This window comes from Rhipicephalus microplus, chromosome 5, assembly GCF_043290135.1.
Source record: "Rhipicephalus microplus isolate Deutch F79 chromosome 5, USDA_Rmic, whole genome shotgun sequence".
Classification (NCBI taxonomy): Eukaryota; Metazoa; Arthropoda; class Arachnida; order Ixodida; family Ixodidae; genus Rhipicephalus; species Rhipicephalus microplus.
Window position 1 is genome coordinate 143,907,479 of NC_134704.1, and position 17,895 is coordinate 143,925,373.

Below are 17,895 nucleotides of genomic sequence, written 5' to 3' on the forward strand. Positions count from 1 at the left end.
GAGATCTGTGCAGTAGGCATGACAACCACGGCAATATTGTGAGTGTTAGCAGTAACCCAGATAACATCCCACCTGTAATGACAGAAGAAATCAGAAAAGCCTTGGAGGGAATTCAAAGAAGCTGCGCTGCTGGTGCGGATCAGGTAACATTAGGTCTGCTGAAACACGGAGAACAGATCGTGTTAGAAAAACTAGCCACCCTGTTCACAAAGTATCTCCTGATGGGGAGGGTACCAGAATATTGGAAGAATGATAACAGTTTAACCCATAAGAAAAGGGTTGACAAGGTCTTGAAGAATTACTGGCCGATGAGCTTGCTCTCTGTCATATACAAGATATTGACAAAAGTAATTGCGAACACAATGAGGACCACAATAAAGCTCATTCAATCATAAAAAAACAAGCAGAATTTTGATCAGGGTGTTCAACGTTCGACCACATTCGTACTGTCAATCAGGTGATAGAGATGTTCTCAGAATAAACCCAAGCACTATACGTAGCCTTCACATATTACGAGAAGGCATTTGATTCAGTAGAGATATCAGCAGTCATGCCAACACGGCGGAATCAGGGTTTTCAGGAAACATGTATAAACGTCATTAGAAAGGATCAACTGCCACCAAAAGGCTCCATAAATAAAGTGACAAAAGGCTAACAAAGAGGTCGTAATAGAAGGAAATACGACCTCTACACTGGTATTTACCGTGTGCTTATAATACGTTTTCAGAAGCCTATTTTGGGAAGAGTTAGGGATATGAGTTAATAAAGAGTACCTTAGTAACCTGCGATTCGCCGATGATATTGCATTTTTGAGTAACTGAGGGGACAAACAGCAATTCATGATTACGGATAGGAAGCCCAGAAAAGTAGGTGCTAAAATTATTCTGCGAAAAATTAAAGTAATTTACAACAAGCTCAAAAGAGACCAGCGCTTCAACTTGAGCACTTCAAGTTGTAAAAGAGTACGTTTATTTGTAGTAAAAAGAGGGGAGCACTTTCAGCAATCATTCTCAAGTAATGACTTGTAGATTGCCTCTGACTCTCAAGAGGGTACATAGCAGCTGCGTCCTGGTGGTACTTACCTATAAAGCATAAGCCTGGAGGCTTACAAAGAAGGTTTGGTTGAAATGAAGGACGTCGCGGCGGGCGAAAGGAAAGAAAATGATAGGTTAATTTTAGGAGACAAGAAGAAAGCTGAGTGGGTCAGCGAACAAACTGGGGTTAAGTATATGATATATGAAACAAGAACAAGAAATGGACGTGGGCCGGGCACGTAGCGCGTAGACAGAATAACCGCTCGTCATTAACAGTAACTGAATGGATTTCCGGAGAAGGCAGGTGGGTGAGAGGGTGATGGAAGGTTAGGTGGGCAGACGACATTAGAACTTTTGTGGGTATAAAGTTGCTGCAGCAAGCACAGGATCGAGTTGACTGGCGGATCATCGTAAAGGCCTTTGTCCTGCAGTGAGCATAGTTAGGCTGATGCTGATGATGAGTAGATGACATCGAAAAATCGGGAAAAATGTTCAGTTCATTTCGATGACCAGAGTCACACCCAGAACTTTTAGGTTTGTGGTGGTAAGAGCCAGTCGTCTTAACATCCATATTACCTATGCATATTGATGAGTCTCTTAAAATGGGCCTTATATTCGTCACACTTTCTTCCATTCATAATAACTATGCTTCGTAGGGGAGGTAGGTGTCACAGCCTCGTATCAGTGAAGGACGGCATCACCACCCTAGCGAGCGCTGACAGTGAACGATTCGGCCGTTTCAGTTTTCGAGAATGCTAGACACACGCCAGCAGCGCAACGCCTTGCCGCTTTGGCGTATCGTGTTCCTGAAGCGCCGTGGGAAATATGCGTGAGCCCTGCCGTAAGTTACCCTATTACTGAGCAGCACACACGTTGTCTCGCTCCCTAAATGGTGGTGCTTTGAATGAGCGCAGTTCAAATAGCTGTGGTATGCTATTGTGGTTTTCATTTTTGCGAGATATCAACGATCCTCTTTTTTCTCGATTTCAGCTGGGTGCTCCTATTGAAGACATGTACCCCCACATGGTACTAGACATGGGAAAACTTGATCTAAAGAGTGCGATCCTACTGATGCGAGTTGATGATGACGCGAAAATGCAGAAGCTCCAAGATTTTATCACAAGCTTCAATCAGGTAAGTCCTTTCGGCTAAGGCGTACATTTCTACCTCTTCCTTGCTTCAGTAAATACTCAAATGTCCTTCTGTAACAATTGTTTTTCCCAGCGCTATATTTTTGGCGTATATCGAGAAAGAACTACCAAGCACGTGTTACAATGTGTAAGAGAATTTGTAATGAGCTCGTAAACACAAGCATATCACCAGGCTGAAATCACAGGCTATTACTGCGAGGCGTCTCGCATCAACGATGCCAACAATCTACCCCCCCCCCATCACTTTCTCATACACCTATCGCGGGGGCATTGTGGTTACGGTGCTTGACGGCTGACCAGAAGGCGTCATGAAGGGATCCAGAGCACGGCGGCTGCGTGCTGGAGGCCTGTGCGCTTAGATTTATTTAGGCGATAATTGTACTCATTAACCACAGTTACTGCATTTTGGAGGAGCCTTCTCACGTGATTCAATGGAACAACGGTGGTCGAAAGGAGGCTCCTCGAAGACGCAGCAACCTCGGCCAGCGAGTAAAAGCGCCCGGTACAGAGCCCTGTTCGGAAGCGAGTCACCCAAGGTAATCGACGGAGGGTCGCGTCATCGGTGAAGCGCCCCACAAGCGGGGGAGGGGGAAGAAGAGGGGTTGTTGCTTGTCCTTAAAGGGGATGACGATGCATCGAGCTGCGGAGTCAGCATAAAGATTGTTAGCGCCATGGGGACACAAAAACGATGCCCGACTAGATAGACTTTGGTAATGAACCAAACAGCTGCTTCAAGTAGGTCGACCAGAGCACCACCTGAACTAAGCCTAGAGATTAGAAACTTCAATTAGTACTGTTCATTTACCAACCTGGTTTGTGTCAATTATAGCTTATTATGCAGCTATTTGTTTTGCATATTTGTACATTTTTGTGTGTCGTGCGTTTTTTTTTTTGAAAAAATTGTTTAACGTATTGAGTCTTTGAGTCCATTGCATAGGATCCACAGAACCCGTGAGCCTGATATAAAGCCCTGCGCAGACCTTTGGCATGCGAACCGGGTGGCTTAGTCTGGATTTGGAACTTCATTCGACAGCGAGGGTGTTAGGTCTCGAAGGCAGTGCTCGACGAAGTTTAAGCACACCCTCTATTCTGACAGATAACGACAGAACATGCAATCGAACTTCTAATTCAATTAAAAACAGTTAACCTAATCGTGTTACTCTACTTTTTCGTTACATATTATGGTTATATAGTTCAATTATATAATCTTAGCCGTAAAAGGCAGTGGTGTGTGACCAGAAGCTGCACTCAACTCCGCTCAACTGAAGACCTTGCACATCCTGGTGACTCAACTGCCCATTGTTCAGAGAATGACCACGTTCGGCCAGATGACAGTGAAGGGTGCACTTTTGTTCCGATTCACCGGGTATCGAATGAGCAGCACACTCCTGATCTGATGCTTCGCGTTTGTGGGCGCCACCATAGATCCATGGTATCGTTAGATACCTGATGCTTGATATAGGATGAACGAATGTCTTAACAGACCCATCTATGGCCGTCTTCACTCCAGCCTTCCTGTGGTTACCATCTGCAATAGGTAAGCTATGCACGTTTAAGTCAACTGGCCCCTCAAAACAAATGATTGGCTTGTCTTTCAGCAACACCGAACCTCTTGCCTTGAGGTTTGGTGAACTGATTTGCCACATTATTCGTTGTTGAAGTAAGGTCAAATAGGCAGTGCAGCATTTTTCCAAAAGTAGCTCGCGAAATTCTGAAATTTGTACCATTTGTTTTTGTAAAGGACCTCAAATGCAGCGTCATACAAGCCTGATGTAGTGCATTCAAACTTTTGCATCAGAATTGCCGCCGAAGATAAAATTATGGGCGTTCCTGATCAGACGACACGGGAGTTGGGGATCTAGCATTTGTAATTTCGTGCACTTCGTCCATGAAAGTAGTCATTGTCTCGTGGCTCAGTCAATGATGGTAAGATCGCAGCAGCATTGAGTCGAGGATCTGACGTGCAATCCCTTTCATTCGCTCCCACACTCCGCCAATGTTGGAGGTATGTGAGTGGCTGAAGACCACGTACAGCGCATTCCACATCAGAAATTCCCTAGCAGTGAACGATGCATGTTTCGTGGCTTAAATCTTAGCTTCCTGTAAGCACCCACAAAGTTTTTGCTGCGGTTGGAGCAAATTTTTTATATTCGCTTGTTTCGCGAGAAAACGCCGCGCTGCTTTTATGACACTGGACGTGTCGAAGCCTTCTATGACTACGATGTGCATTGCGCGCATTCTCAGACATAGTGATAACACTGCCCAAAGCTTGTTGTTAGACCCTCCAGCTCTCGTTCGGCGATCAGAAATTATACATGGACCAAAAACATCGGCCGGTACCTTAGGGAATGGGTGATCGGCGGTGAGATCAGCCATGTTCTCTTCGTGTGGCCACCTCAGTTTCTTGCACAAATGCATTCGCCTATGACGAATGTGATGCACCCCTTGCCAGCAATATTCCACAACTCGGCTGATGTCACTTCCCTCCCATGAAATGCCTTTCCTGATGTACTTGTTTGTGGTAGCGACGTATGAGATGCGTGGTAAGGTGGTGATGGGCTGTAATGATAATTGGGTGCTTGTCATGTTCCGCCTGATTATTTCCGCACAAGCGGCTGCCACCGATGCGTAGAAGGCTTTTCTCGTTAAGAAATGTAGCTTCCAAAGTGGGCTGAAAATAGGATAGAGGTCTTTTGTCTTCAAGGGTGCTTATCTATTCAAAAAAGAATCTTGCTCAATGGTGCACCACACAGTCTCTCTTGCCGTAGAAAGATCGGGAAGATTTTCGACCCCCTTCATTCATTCATCGTCACGCTTATCACAATGCATCATTTTCAAAAAAATACTAAGGCGTAGACGAGTGTACCTCAGATCAAAAATCTGCTGATTCATTCAGCTCCGATTCTCTTTTTTATATACAACTGATGTTGTCAAAGTGTTAACTTCTGAGCGTACATATTCATTTTCGCCTGGAGACAGCCAGCGGAAAATAGATGTCTGCAACACAGTTTCTTCGCCTTTTCGAATAAAGCCAGGACCAATGAACCACAATGTGTCCAAGTTTGGTTGCTGAGACCGTTCTTATACCATTGTATTCAAAGTTTTTATTAGTGTTAATGTAGTTACACTCTGTGGAGTCGTCGTACGGCGAGTCCGATGTACCCCCATTGCACATACACATATAATCTCCAAATCCATACCATATTTACCCTCGTACGACGTTGCTGTCCATGTAGAACTTCAGCATGTGTGGTTGCAGATTAAGTTCCTGCTGAATGAGTTCAGCTGGTTCAACTGTGACTGACACTCCACACGCTTTATTCTCAGAATGGCAGGCTTAACTAGGGGCAAAAACATTACTTTTCTCATAAAGAACCTGACGTAGCATTTTCCTGTCTTGTCGGTGACGTTGACGTACGCCAAGACTGTGACAGGTTGCGTGGATGCATCCCAGAAAATATGAATATTCATGCTCTCAGCTTCTTTAACTGATATCGCTGCACACAATTTTCTGTTTTGAACAATCTCCAGCACTTCAAATTATCTTTCCAAGTTTTGTCATTCTTGCTCTCTGTGAAGTCGTAACGGTTTGTCCAAGTCATCTACATCGTCGACATCTGTGCGTACAAGGTGTTCAGCTTGTGGAGTCTCCAGAGGCACGAGTCCCATTGTGTCATACAAGACGTTGACAGTTGTAAGTTCAACACGATGTATGCGTGGTTGTCTTCAGTTGGAGTGCGGAAAAAGAACGAGTCGTTGCGCACATTCCACAATAATCTGAGGCTACGTTGCTCAGGGCCCCGCCACGGTGGTCTAGTGGCTAAGGTACTCGGCTGCTGACCCGCAGTTCACGGGCTCGAATCCCGGCTGCAGCGGCTGCATTTTCGATGGATGCGGAAATGTTGTAGGCCCATGTACTCAGATTTGGGTGCACGTTAAAGAACCCCAGGTGGTCGAAATTTTCGGAGCCCTCCACTACGGCATCCCTCATAATCACGTGGTGGTTTTAGGACGTTAAACTTCATATATCAATCAAATCAGTCAATAAATTACGTTGCTCAGGCAATGTGACTTTGGTCAAGTCAATATTCGGGTGGTCGGCAACGTGCTCATGAATGGGAAAAACTTTAGTGCATTCTCTTTATTTGCGATATTTTTGTGTAGCCGTATGTCGACCGCTTACAGTAATTTCTGTGACGTGTGCAGAAGTTCGATTGCCTCTTTTCCTATTTAAGCAGAATTCTGTACGTTTTCGGTATATACATCGTACTCCACAAACTCCACCACCTTCTCTGTGAACACACGTGTACTTTCTTGAAATATTCGTCCGAGTCCCTACATGGCTTTGGCTAGGGATGTGCCATTTCCAAGGACATGTACTTCCGTTCTGCATTTCGCAGTATCTTCCAATATGCCATTGTTCATTACCACAAGAACCTGAGGAGATGTCGATAATCTTGTCTGACCAAGAAGTAGTAGTATATTTGCTGTATGCCCATCATCAGCATGACCTGCTCCTTTCTGAAGCGTATTAACAGTCTGATAAGGCTCTCGAAGTGTGGGCCCATTAAAGAAACATTTTCCACGAAACTTTCTGGTACTTCACACTGGAGTCCAACTCAACCTTGAGTTTTTCAAGATTCTGCGGGTGGTAGACAACAAAGATGGGCAAATATGAGTCTTCCCTGAAGTCAGCGAAAATAGACGGTCGAATGCTACTCAGAAAATGAGTCTTCAGAACACTTGGTGCTTGGCTTGCGGGCACGGTCGATAGAAATGTTCCTAATGTTCTTAGTGGTCACTCCTCTGATGTCGTGTTTCTGAGCGAATCGAGCATCCTGTGGGCAGTTTCGTGTCTCGCTCGCCTTGTGCGCTGCAAAACGTAGCGACCAAAGAGCCATATTTGTGCTCTAAGATCTGCTGGAGGGATATAGGCTGCTATAGAACTGAAATGTTGGTAATATTCGGCAGCTACAAGAGTGAAATACATGTGTAAACTGTAGGGCACACAGGACACGCACGCACTGCACTTTGTGCTTACTTGTTCTATGTGTCAAGCATGTTGTCTTCTTTGCGCACTTTAAATATGGTTTCAAAATCAATTACCAACTACTACAACAACATACATAGTAGAGGAGATGGTACTTTATTCCCGTTATCGGGAATAACGTTGCATTCAAGCAGTGGCGGAAGCTCAAGGCTGCTTTCTTTTGTAACGCCCTGTACTGAAAACCCTTCCGCCTGTCTTGCGGTCACATTGGTAGGTTTTGAGCACGCTGTCAAGGTGTAGTTGGTCTGAGACCCCTCTACACGACAGACGTTCACGAGCACAAATCTGACCAGCGACTGGCTGCTATAGCGTCAAAAATGACCAAATGCCGTTTTGTGTTGCTAAGTCTTGTTAGTTACCTTTACAATGCAAATATTTGCACACGATTTTTATCATTGCCCCTTTTGCATACTTCATTGCATGTGGTGGTGATGTTTCCTGAATATTCTTGAGCACCGGCTTCCTCTTCCACAGCTCTAGAGAGATCGCACGTGCACGTATCCGAGGGATAAAACATTGGGTGCTGCCTAATAGAGCCATATATTCATCATTTCTAAAGATTGTCACATTTCTTTGAATTGTGACTTGTCGACTTGCAACAAAGAAGTCGAATTCTATGTTTTTTTTTAAAAATCCTCTCTTTTGTCGAAGCTGTTGTTGGCGAACGCATGAAACTTTCGAATTAATGGGATTTCTTGTGAAATGGGCACCACTTTCTTAGGTCCCGTAATTTCTGAGCTCTGCTGGTGCCCCACAGCACCAGGCCATTCTTTTTTTTTTTTTGGAATGACATATTCTTCTGTTTTCCTCGTTGATACCGTCGCTTCACCGTAGAAGTTTGCGAGAACCTGATTTTTCCTTTTGGGGGTGGTGATCCGGCAAGGTACCATTTGTATAGACATTGAACATAAGGTCGGTCTTCACCTTAGAAAACGGGGAGAACGCCGTGTTGTTCTCTTTATTGTACTTTAAGACCACGGTCTTCGGTTACTCCTGGAGGCCTAGTGGGAGCTTTAAGGCAGCACTGCTGTGTCAAGGTACTTTAGCCTTGTCAAGTGGCGGTCTGCTTTTGCTGCCTCCAGTTAAAGTAGCAAGTCGTCGTGTTCTCGAGGCCTCACATTGTCTCTCCCCTGTAAACTTGGGCAAGCTTCTGAGTGGTGTATCAGCACATCTTCCAGCAATTCAGGTCTACCGAATGTGTCGTTTATTCTTCGTAATACAACCTTGAGCCCTGCTTTGACGTAGCGTACATACACTGACTTCAGCCTCAATTGATGACTACGAGAAAAACCGAGCAATAGGTAAAAATAGTCTTCAGAAAGTTCAAGGTTATGCGTTACTGCTCCAATTAATAATTTCTACGCTGAAAAGTTAGCAAGCCAGCCAATAAACTTGGTAAGGCTCAAACAGAGGAGATGCCTTCGGCTGAGGAACTTTAATATTTCAGTCATCTTGGAACTTGTGTCACTTTGGCCAGTGTCTTCAGGGTTACCCTGCTTAACAGTCTTTTTTTTCCGGAACAGTCGTTCAATTGGCTGTTGAGGTCGTTACAGGGTGTGATGTCCGCTGTATAAACCTCAGAATGTCGACGAATTGGCATGTGCACGGCCTACTGGCAGTGCGTGAAAGCTCTCCCCGCAATCATAAACCACAGCCACCTCGAGAGCGCCAGCATGTGCCTCTTCCGCATCGAATTCCTTTATTGGCGAAGAATTTGAGCTCTGCGCCTACCTTGACCCTCTGTGGCTTCATAGCTGGCTTCTTCTGACCAAAGTTAGTCCTCGCTTTGGTGGCCTAGGCTTCTTCTCGAGCTTGTAAAGCAGCAAGACTGACAATTGACGAATTGGTGAGCGTTAATGACTAAGAGTGCGTGGATTGGAATGAGAATGAACATCTATATGGCACCTCGTCTCTGGACGCAAATTATACACATTGCTCTCTCAGGCAGTTTGTGACGACAAGTAAAGGCTCCTCTCGAGTTTATTTTCGTTGAACTAGCTCTTGTCTACTCTCGGCTCAGTTAGTCTTAAACAAGAAGCTTTCGTACCTGATAAATACGTCATTGTACTGCTCGAAACAATCACGCAGCGTGTTCTTTGTCGTCTCAATATCTTTCTTATCTGTGCTCGAAAATTCCCGCATACCATTCTTCGAATTCTTCTGTGCTGCGTCAAGTTCTGTCAAATATTTCTCGCGGCTGACGTCATGGTTGTTTTCCAGCCTTAAAGAAAGAAGAGCAGCTCGCCGCGGTCGAACACCCGTCCCACTGCTGCCCCAGGCGTTCGTTTCATATTCGCGTTAGTGCTACTGTTTATGCAGCCGGCTCTCCTTGCAGCGAATAGACGCGGTGAGCGCTGGAAGCGATCGGACGCGTCTGCACCAAGCGCCTGTGTTTTCCGATGCTTCAGTAGGAAGCCTTGCCCATAGCTCAACATTTCTTGCACGAATAGTTTCCGCAAGTCATACAAGTCCCGAGGATACAACTTTCCGATAGATATTTGTCACCATTTTCAAGTAAGCTTTTCATCTTTTCACACCACGCCAGCAAGCCCCGGCACTGGACGCCTAGGCTTAACAACGCTGCACTGGACGCCCTTCTCGTGGCTGCCGGGACACCAGCCGACATAGAAATTGAGGTCGATGGCGTCAAAATCTCTCACGAGGAATGGTCAGGCGATTGCTGGTCACCACCTCAAGATTTTGGAGCCCAGACGAAACGTCACCAGGCACTGAAGCAACAAGCCGAAATGAACGACGTGCAAGCAAGCGAGGCCCCCAAAACTCCGCTAACCCCCCGGTCTCCCCCGGAATTTAAACACCATCCCTTGCCAAGACTGCCGTCGCACACGTAACACATTCTGGGATGCCCGAAGACACCCATTGACCGCACGCGCACATCACCCGGAGACTTGCAAAGAGCACTGCTTAAAGAGGCATCTGTGTGACCTCTGTGTGACCTGGACCCTGCCAAGCGTGATCGAATACGCATACACCCAAGAAATAACATTTTCGCCGTTAGTGCGGCTACCACCGACCGAGCAATCGCGTACCAATGCATCATGTCAATCCTTCTCGAAGAAGACCGGCAGATTTAGCTACACATGTACGCCCCGCCACCCGACGACGCGATACGAGGCATCACTTTCTACGCTTAAACGTTCCCCACCGATGGTTAGACGCTGAAAGACCTTCACGAAACCAATCCTGACTACCTAATAGTAGGTGTCAGACGCATGAGAAAAATGAAGAGTACTCATAACGCTGCTCTGGGACCACCTACCTAGATGGCTTCTACACCATGTAAGTCTCATCCGAGTATACCTTTTCTATCCCAAAGTCGACGCATGCTTCAACTGCCGGAAGACTGGGCACCACTCCGATGTGCGCCCTCAACCTAGGCGCTGACGCTGCCCGCGTTGCGAAGAAGACCACGAGCCACTGCCGCAAGGAACGCCACCAGCATGCCAAACACGCTGTATCATCTGTGAAGGAGGACACATGACTAACAGCTCGAGGTGCCACTACCACTTCGCCAAAAGCCTAAACCACTTAACGCAGCACAAGCAGAAAAGACGCTACAAACTGAATCACCAGTGACGCAGCCCCTATCAATTGACAATTGCCCGCCTGCCTTGGACGAGTGTAACTACCCTAGTCTCGGGATATCTCAAACGCCGACGAAACGGGACAGCCGATCGAAGTCACGAACTCGTCAAGGTCAAGCAACTTCCCACACAAGATCCAAATCAAGAACCGATTATCAAGTCGCGTTCGCCATACCGATTTATCAAATTGATTGATTGAGATGTAGGGTTTTACGTCACAAAACCACCATATGATTTTTTTAGATATTGTGTAAGCGTTGTCATTTACACGTTGTTCTCGAGTGTTGTACGCATGTACTGAATGTGATTTGTTTTTCACGTTTCAATTGTATTTTTTGTCTTCTATACCCACTCCCCTCTATAATGCTGTATGCCCTGAGGGTACAATAAATAAATAAATAAATAAATAAATATGATTATGAGAGACGCCGTAGTGGAGGGCTCCGGAAATTTCGACCAGCTGGGTTTCTTTAACGTGCACCCAAATCTGAGCACACGTGCTTAGAACATTTCCGCCTCCATCGGATATGCAGCCGCCGCAGCCGGGATTCAATCCCGCGACCTGTGGGTCAGCAGCCGAGTACCTTAGCTACTAGACCACCGCAGAGAGGCGTCGATTTATCAAAAACATCACCAAGCAACCCTAGTGTGGCATGGCTGCAAAGCCCAGCGTCTCCGCTTCCATCATCTCACCCGCAGCTATCAAAATCGTGTGCCTCGATGCATTACGTAAACAATCAGTGTGTTGAAATCTCTAATCGCGACGCAACAAGCTCACATCGAAATGCTCCTTGCGTCAGTCAATCTCCAATCAATCAAATGCTCCAGTCAATCTATGCATAATTCAACTGCACAGCCCCAACCAGCCGCAGCAACCAAACGTAAAACAATGACTTCCGCGGAAAGGCTGCAATTCGAAAAGGACACGACAGCGAGAATTATTCAAACGGTCAACGTATCCGTTGCCGACGCTATCTGCACGACAGTCCATGCCACGCTCGCTGACGCCGTTCGCACGGCCGTAACAGAAGCTTTCGCAACCGTAGACTCCCGCCTGACGAACATAGAGACACGATTCTCAAACTTGGAAGCCACCATAAAGAACACAGTAGCCGGATTAGCAGAACTCAGAGCTGCCACAGACACCACTTTTTCAGCAATTGAACAAAGCATGACCAGAGCACCAGCTATCATACGCAACAGTGTCCTCTCACTCTTCCACCCAGCACAGCTAACCTACGACGTCCTCAAGTAATGCTGCAGCTGATGCATTATGACCAGCACTCACTTGACTATATGGCAGTGGAACTGCAGGGGCTTCCGTAAAAAGAAAGCCCACCTGCAGCTACTCGTACAAGAAACACAACTGCCGAATCGCCAAACGCCTCCGGACGTCATCGCACTAAAGGAAACAAGAGCTGCTATCTCACTTCCGGGATACATCGCTTTCCAACAATTCACCGACCTGCACAACTAAGAAGCCCCAAGTACAGGTACGCTCGTCCACAAGAGCCTCACGACAAAACAACACGACCTAAAATTCCTGGACATTCCTCATACGGTCGTGGAAATTATTCCGCGAAAACGTTCGCATCGCACCCTGGTCATTCGCCGACGACTTCAAACTGCTCTTCCAGATAACCATAACGCTATCTCGAGGCGCAAAACTGCTTATACTGGGAAATTTCAACACTAGGCACCCTGACTGGGGCTACCTGCAGGTGATCAAATGAGGCAAGAAGCTGTGGCGATTCAGTCAGGACCTCCGTCTTACTCTACTAAATGATCTGCAGCAGTCACCGACACGCATAGGAATTGCGTCTGTAGGGACACGTCACCCAATCTCACATACTGCAAGAATGATGTGCAGGCCAGACGGGAGAACACCTGTTAACTTGCTGGTAGTGACCACTACATCATTTCCATCCAGGTACAGACGTCCGCGGCCAAGAGAGTACAGAAAGTACTCGCTAAAATTACGGAGTGGCCCAAATTTAGAAGCGTCCGCGAAAGCGAAGCCCCGGAACACATAACAACTCCAAGGAATGGACAGCCTCACTAAACGACCACGTGCGACGCACAACACTCGAAAGTAAAACAGCAGAAAAAAATTGAAGGCTGATCCGCGAGGTGAATGATGATGACATTGTGCGAAGCTCCTGGAAGTAATCATCGGTGGAACCGTAAAATTTCTTCCGTTAATTCGCCTAATAAAAGTGACGTGAAACGATTGATGTAATGTTTATCAAACTTTTATTGCTGCTTTCCGTTGTCCTTTCATTATGACCGCCTTTTGGTCGGTGAAGTGCAAGCTAAGTGGTTCTTGCACTGGTTGCAGGTGATGGTTGACAAACACAATGTCGATGCAGGTGCCTCTGATGGTGGCTGGGTTGTTGTTATCAAAGAAAATGCATTTGAGTTTGTACTTTTCTGACATGTGATGCATCAACCAATGTTTGTTGGGGTCTGTAATGTCAACGTTGAACAATTCGGCCGGGATGCATTTCTCTTCGATTGGTGTGTCAGATCTCTCTGCTTGCCTTCATGAACGCTGTTTCACTGTCAGATTTGATTATGCGCGGGTGGCCGAGGTACATTGAGGAAACGACCGCTCTTCGGCGTACATGTGAAAGAGTAGAGGATTGGGACCTTGTCCTTCACCCGGTGCTACGTGTAAACTGTGCGTGCCTCGTATCAGACCGTTGAGTGTCCTTGCTGCCGCCTTTCGCGCCGCGGATAGCGCCACGCAATTTTCGGCAGCCAGGCCGTTGCAGTTGCTGGTGACGATGACGCCGCTGGCGCCGTCGTCAAAGATCATGGAATGCGACATCGTGTTGAGAGCGGTCGTTGCTTACATGGGGTCGTCTAGATCAGTGACCTCCGGCACTTGCTCAATCTCGTCGACGTCGCAATCCACGTTGCCGTCTGCGCCACCGGTATTGTCATTGAGTTTGCTAAGATTGTTGCAGTGGATTTTGATGCTGAGGTACTTGTACAGGGGAGTCTTTTCAAGGTAATTATTCCAGGAGTGTATGTTGCTTTTAGCACCAGGCCCTTCTTGTATGACGCCTTGAACATGAGGTGGCACTTGAGATGAACGTCGATGGTCATGTCCTTAGGAATGTCCCAAGGCATAGATTGAACCGTGTTGGGAACGGTTCTAGGAATGTTGACTACTTGCCCCTTGATGCCGTTTTCGCCGCTTTCATGCGTCAATATTTTGATACTCATGAAGGGTAGACGAGGTGCAATGAAGCGTTCTTCTACCTGATTTAGGGGAGACAAGTTGGGTTTCGGTTGATACCTGTAACCATTTGAAACGCTCAAAAAAAGTACCTTGCCACCCGTCAGAGAATCTTTACAAGTCGAGCAAACCTTGTAATCCTCGGCAGCTCCGGCGGGAAACGCGCGCTGTAACGTGGCAATGGCATTATTGCGAGACTCCTTGTTTCTGATCAACGATATTGTGATTAGGTTGTTGGAGAACCAGAGTCTATCGCACACGTTACAGCTATCCCCAAAAGTGATTATCAGGAAATCTCTATCGAACCAGGCGTCTGTACCTTCGTGGTCTTGCTTGGCACGCTTTGCAGACGCCTCGCATTCTCTCACCTCTGGGTTCGCCTGGCGATATGCGCGCTTCCTCGCCGCTTCCCATTGTCGAACATTTTCAAGATCAGCTTCGCGACGATGCCTTGCTGATGCGGCTTATTATGTTCCCGTTCGGAAGGATATTGCCGACGCTGACGTGCCGCTGCAGCTTCTTGTTCACGTATGGTGGGATCTTGCTGACGCTGCCTTTCTGATGTGGCTTCTTGTTCCCGCACAGCAAGATCTTGGCGGCGAGGCCGCGCAGCTTCCCTGTGCGCTTCTGCCTCTCGGGCTATCACTTCAGGGCCCTGTCTGCGAACACGCGCCGCCACTACCCTGCGCGGCCGCCTTTCGGCATCCTTACCCATACGAGCACACACCGACGGCAGCGAGCATTGTTAACTACAGACCTGTATCGCGATATGGTTTTGATTATAAAACCATTGCTTTAGAAGGCACCTGGCGTCTCTCGTTAGGCAGCTGGCGTTTTTTCGTTTTCCTACGGGAGCATGCCAAAAGCTGCTAATGGAGAATGAGAACCATTGCTTTAGAAAACACCTGGCGTCTTTCTTTAAGCAGCTGGCGTCTTTTCGTTTTTCTACTGGAACGTGCCAATGGCTGCTAATGGTGACTGAGAGACAAGAGAATTCGGGTTTTCGTTAACGCGCACGCTGCGAATTTTTCATTGTTCAACAAAGCACAGAAAAAATCTCCCACTGGCACCACCTTGCATGTCAAAGCGTAAGACGTATTACGTACTACTACGAGGGACGAACGGGTGCTGCTTTGAAGGGCCACTCACCAGGTTTGACCATTTTGAGCGGACAAGCGCAATGCGCAGACGAGGCGTTCCTGATCACGTCTGCGAAAATTTGCAACGCTACGCGCCGCGCAAATAGGTGAAATTCAAAAATTAATGTTCCTCCCACTCCCCTCTGCCGGTGTGCGCGTAGAGTATGAGGGCATGACGTGGGCGTAGGAATGGCCCTACGTACACGGCAATGCAGTGACGTTGGTCCTCTACGTAGACGACTCTGCTCTGACGTTGTCAACAGTACACCACGTGACATGGCGAACATTATTTACCACAACATGTGTAGTGTATGTATTTGTGGCTTTAAGAGATGAATAAAACGAAATAAATAATGAGACGCAACAAAACATTGTGCGCGTTTTTCTTACACTTTTTCCCGTGAAATGCTACGAGATGCGGGGCTAATGTGTCGATGTTTTGCATGCGTTCGTGTCCCTGCAGTCAGCGCATTGAGTAGACGACCACCGCGGAACGCTCCTACGAGTTCACGCACTCATTGTGCTCGTCTATTCTACCGTGTCTACGCCAGAGTTTCCAAACCATCCGGCAGAAACAGGCAGAAGACTACAAAATAACGCTGGTCAACAAAGCAACGCCGCTCGCGTGCTCAGGGGTTGGACTTGTTTGGGCGCGTCATGTGCACGTGACCTCTTGGTCGGTGTCGTGTGTTAGGTTCGTCACATAGCAAGGCGTGTGACGCGAGGAAGATGGAGACAGTGAGGAAAACAAACGGGATTTATATTGGATGAACAAAAAAAAACTATTGCGCGTACAGTACTGTAAGTCGTACACGCGCGTGGTTCACACACAAAAGAAAAGAGTAACCAGTCTCACAGTCTGTGCCGTAGCCCGATGCCTTGAAGTGGGATCCGTTGCGTGCTCGGATGCAGTCGTCGCTTGGGTGCCCGGTCAGCATACCACTGTCTATATCACCAGGTCTAGGCGTAGCCGCACACTGTCAGCGACGTCGGCTCGGTAGACGTGGTCAGCAGCTCCGGTCTTTCGAGGGCGCTCCCCGTACCGGAGATGTCCACAGGACCACTCACCGAGAACTCGTGCTGGCCACGCCGCCACGCCGTGCCCCGAGGACGTCAATGGCTCGAGGACAGGAACCCGGCCTTTCGAACCTCGCGCGTAGTTGCGGGTTCGCCCTAGGCTCCCTTGCGTCGTCTTGCCGGCGTCCGAACGGCTTCGTTCTCCGCGAGCGTCTCCTCTTTTTTTTTTAATGGGCGCGCTGCAATGCCCCTTCACTCTTCTCATCTTCTAAATGATGTGGTGCTGTCGTCTGCTAGGCTCGCATTTTTAAGGTACTACATCACATCACCCCCCGCTTAAGAAAGTTCTTCCGGTACAAGAACTTGAGGGCACTGGGGACACGTTGGTTCGCAGACGGAAACACACACGTAAGCACCGCTGCACACTATAGCAGTTCCGAGCCCCGCACACTCGGCACATTCGGTCACAAAAGTACACACCAGGAAAAAAAAGACACAAGTCACAGAACTAAAGCGTCATGATACTTGTACCGCGCTGTAAGGTTCACATCATAAGCTATTAATACCATTGAGCATCGACTCTTCCTACAGACGTTGTTCACAGAGTTGGAAAACGGCCCATGTAATCTACGCACTTCCATAAAGATGAGGCTCCACCGTAAAACGCAGCTGTTCACATGCTTGGCTGACGTGACGTACACAAGCGGTTTGTGGTCACTCTGTAGAATGAATGTGCGTCCGAATAAGACGACATGAAGTTTCCGGACGGACCACGTAAAAGGCAGGGCCGCTCGCTCCACTGTAGAGTAAGCAGCTTCGCATGGTTGCAGTATACGGCTTGCGTATGAGACTGGGTGCAGTAGTCCTTTCGTTTGAATGGAACGCATGGTAGCTCGTCGCTTTCGGTGTCGTCCGCCCGGCAAACAGCTGATGCTTCATGCGGTGGTGCAGGCAGCGGTTCCTCATACTTTTTTCAATAGGTTGATATGGAATATTGTGCTGCTGGTACCGAGATCTATTAAATAATCGACATCATTTCTCTTCTCAAGGACATAAAATGGTCCCTTCCACGTCAGAACCAATTTGTTGGTATCCGATGGAAGCATAAGCAGAACTTTGTCTCCAGGGGATAATTGACGTGGTCTGGCCTTTTGGTCATAATGTTTCTTTTGTACTAGATTCGCTTTCTGAAGCTCCTCCTTTGCTAGACGGCAGGTGTCTTCAAGACGATTCCGCAGTTCGACTACGTACCCGTAGGATGTTTTTAAATCATCATCAAGATGATCAGCTGCCCATATTTCTTTCAATATTGCCAGGGGACCTCTGACGTAACGGCCGTAGAGCAAGTCGAACGGGGAGAAGCCTAAGCTCGACTGGGGAACTTCGCGATAAGCGAAGAGTAAGGGCGCCAGGTACCGGTCCCATTTCTTCGGACACTCCTGACACATTCTTCTTATCATTTGTTTCAGGGTACCGTTGAACCTCTCTACAAGGCCATTAGCCATGGGATGATATGGGGTTGTTGGCAATTGTTTGAAGGAGAGAAGTCGGCTTAGCTCCTTCATTAGGCGTGACGAGAATGACGTGCCTCTGTCACTGATTATCTCCCGTGGGACACCTACACGAGAAAACATCTCCAGAAGTGCCTCAGCGAC

The 17,895-nt window shown here is 47.5% G+C and overlaps 1 protein-coding gene across 1 annotated transcript in view; it reads left to right on the forward strand.

Moving 5' to 3' along the window:
* LOC119173357 (uncharacterized) overlaps nucleotides 1–17,895 on the forward strand; it is a 420,783-nt gene that overhangs the window by 245,699 nt on the left and 157,189 nt on the right. The window contains exon 8 of the mRNA XM_037424210.2: nucleotides 2,025–2,168. Within this exon, the coding sequence (XP_037280107.2) occupies nucleotides 2,025–2,168 (144 nt within the window). The remainder of the gene's footprint in view (nucleotides 1–2,024; nucleotides 2,169–17,895) is intronic.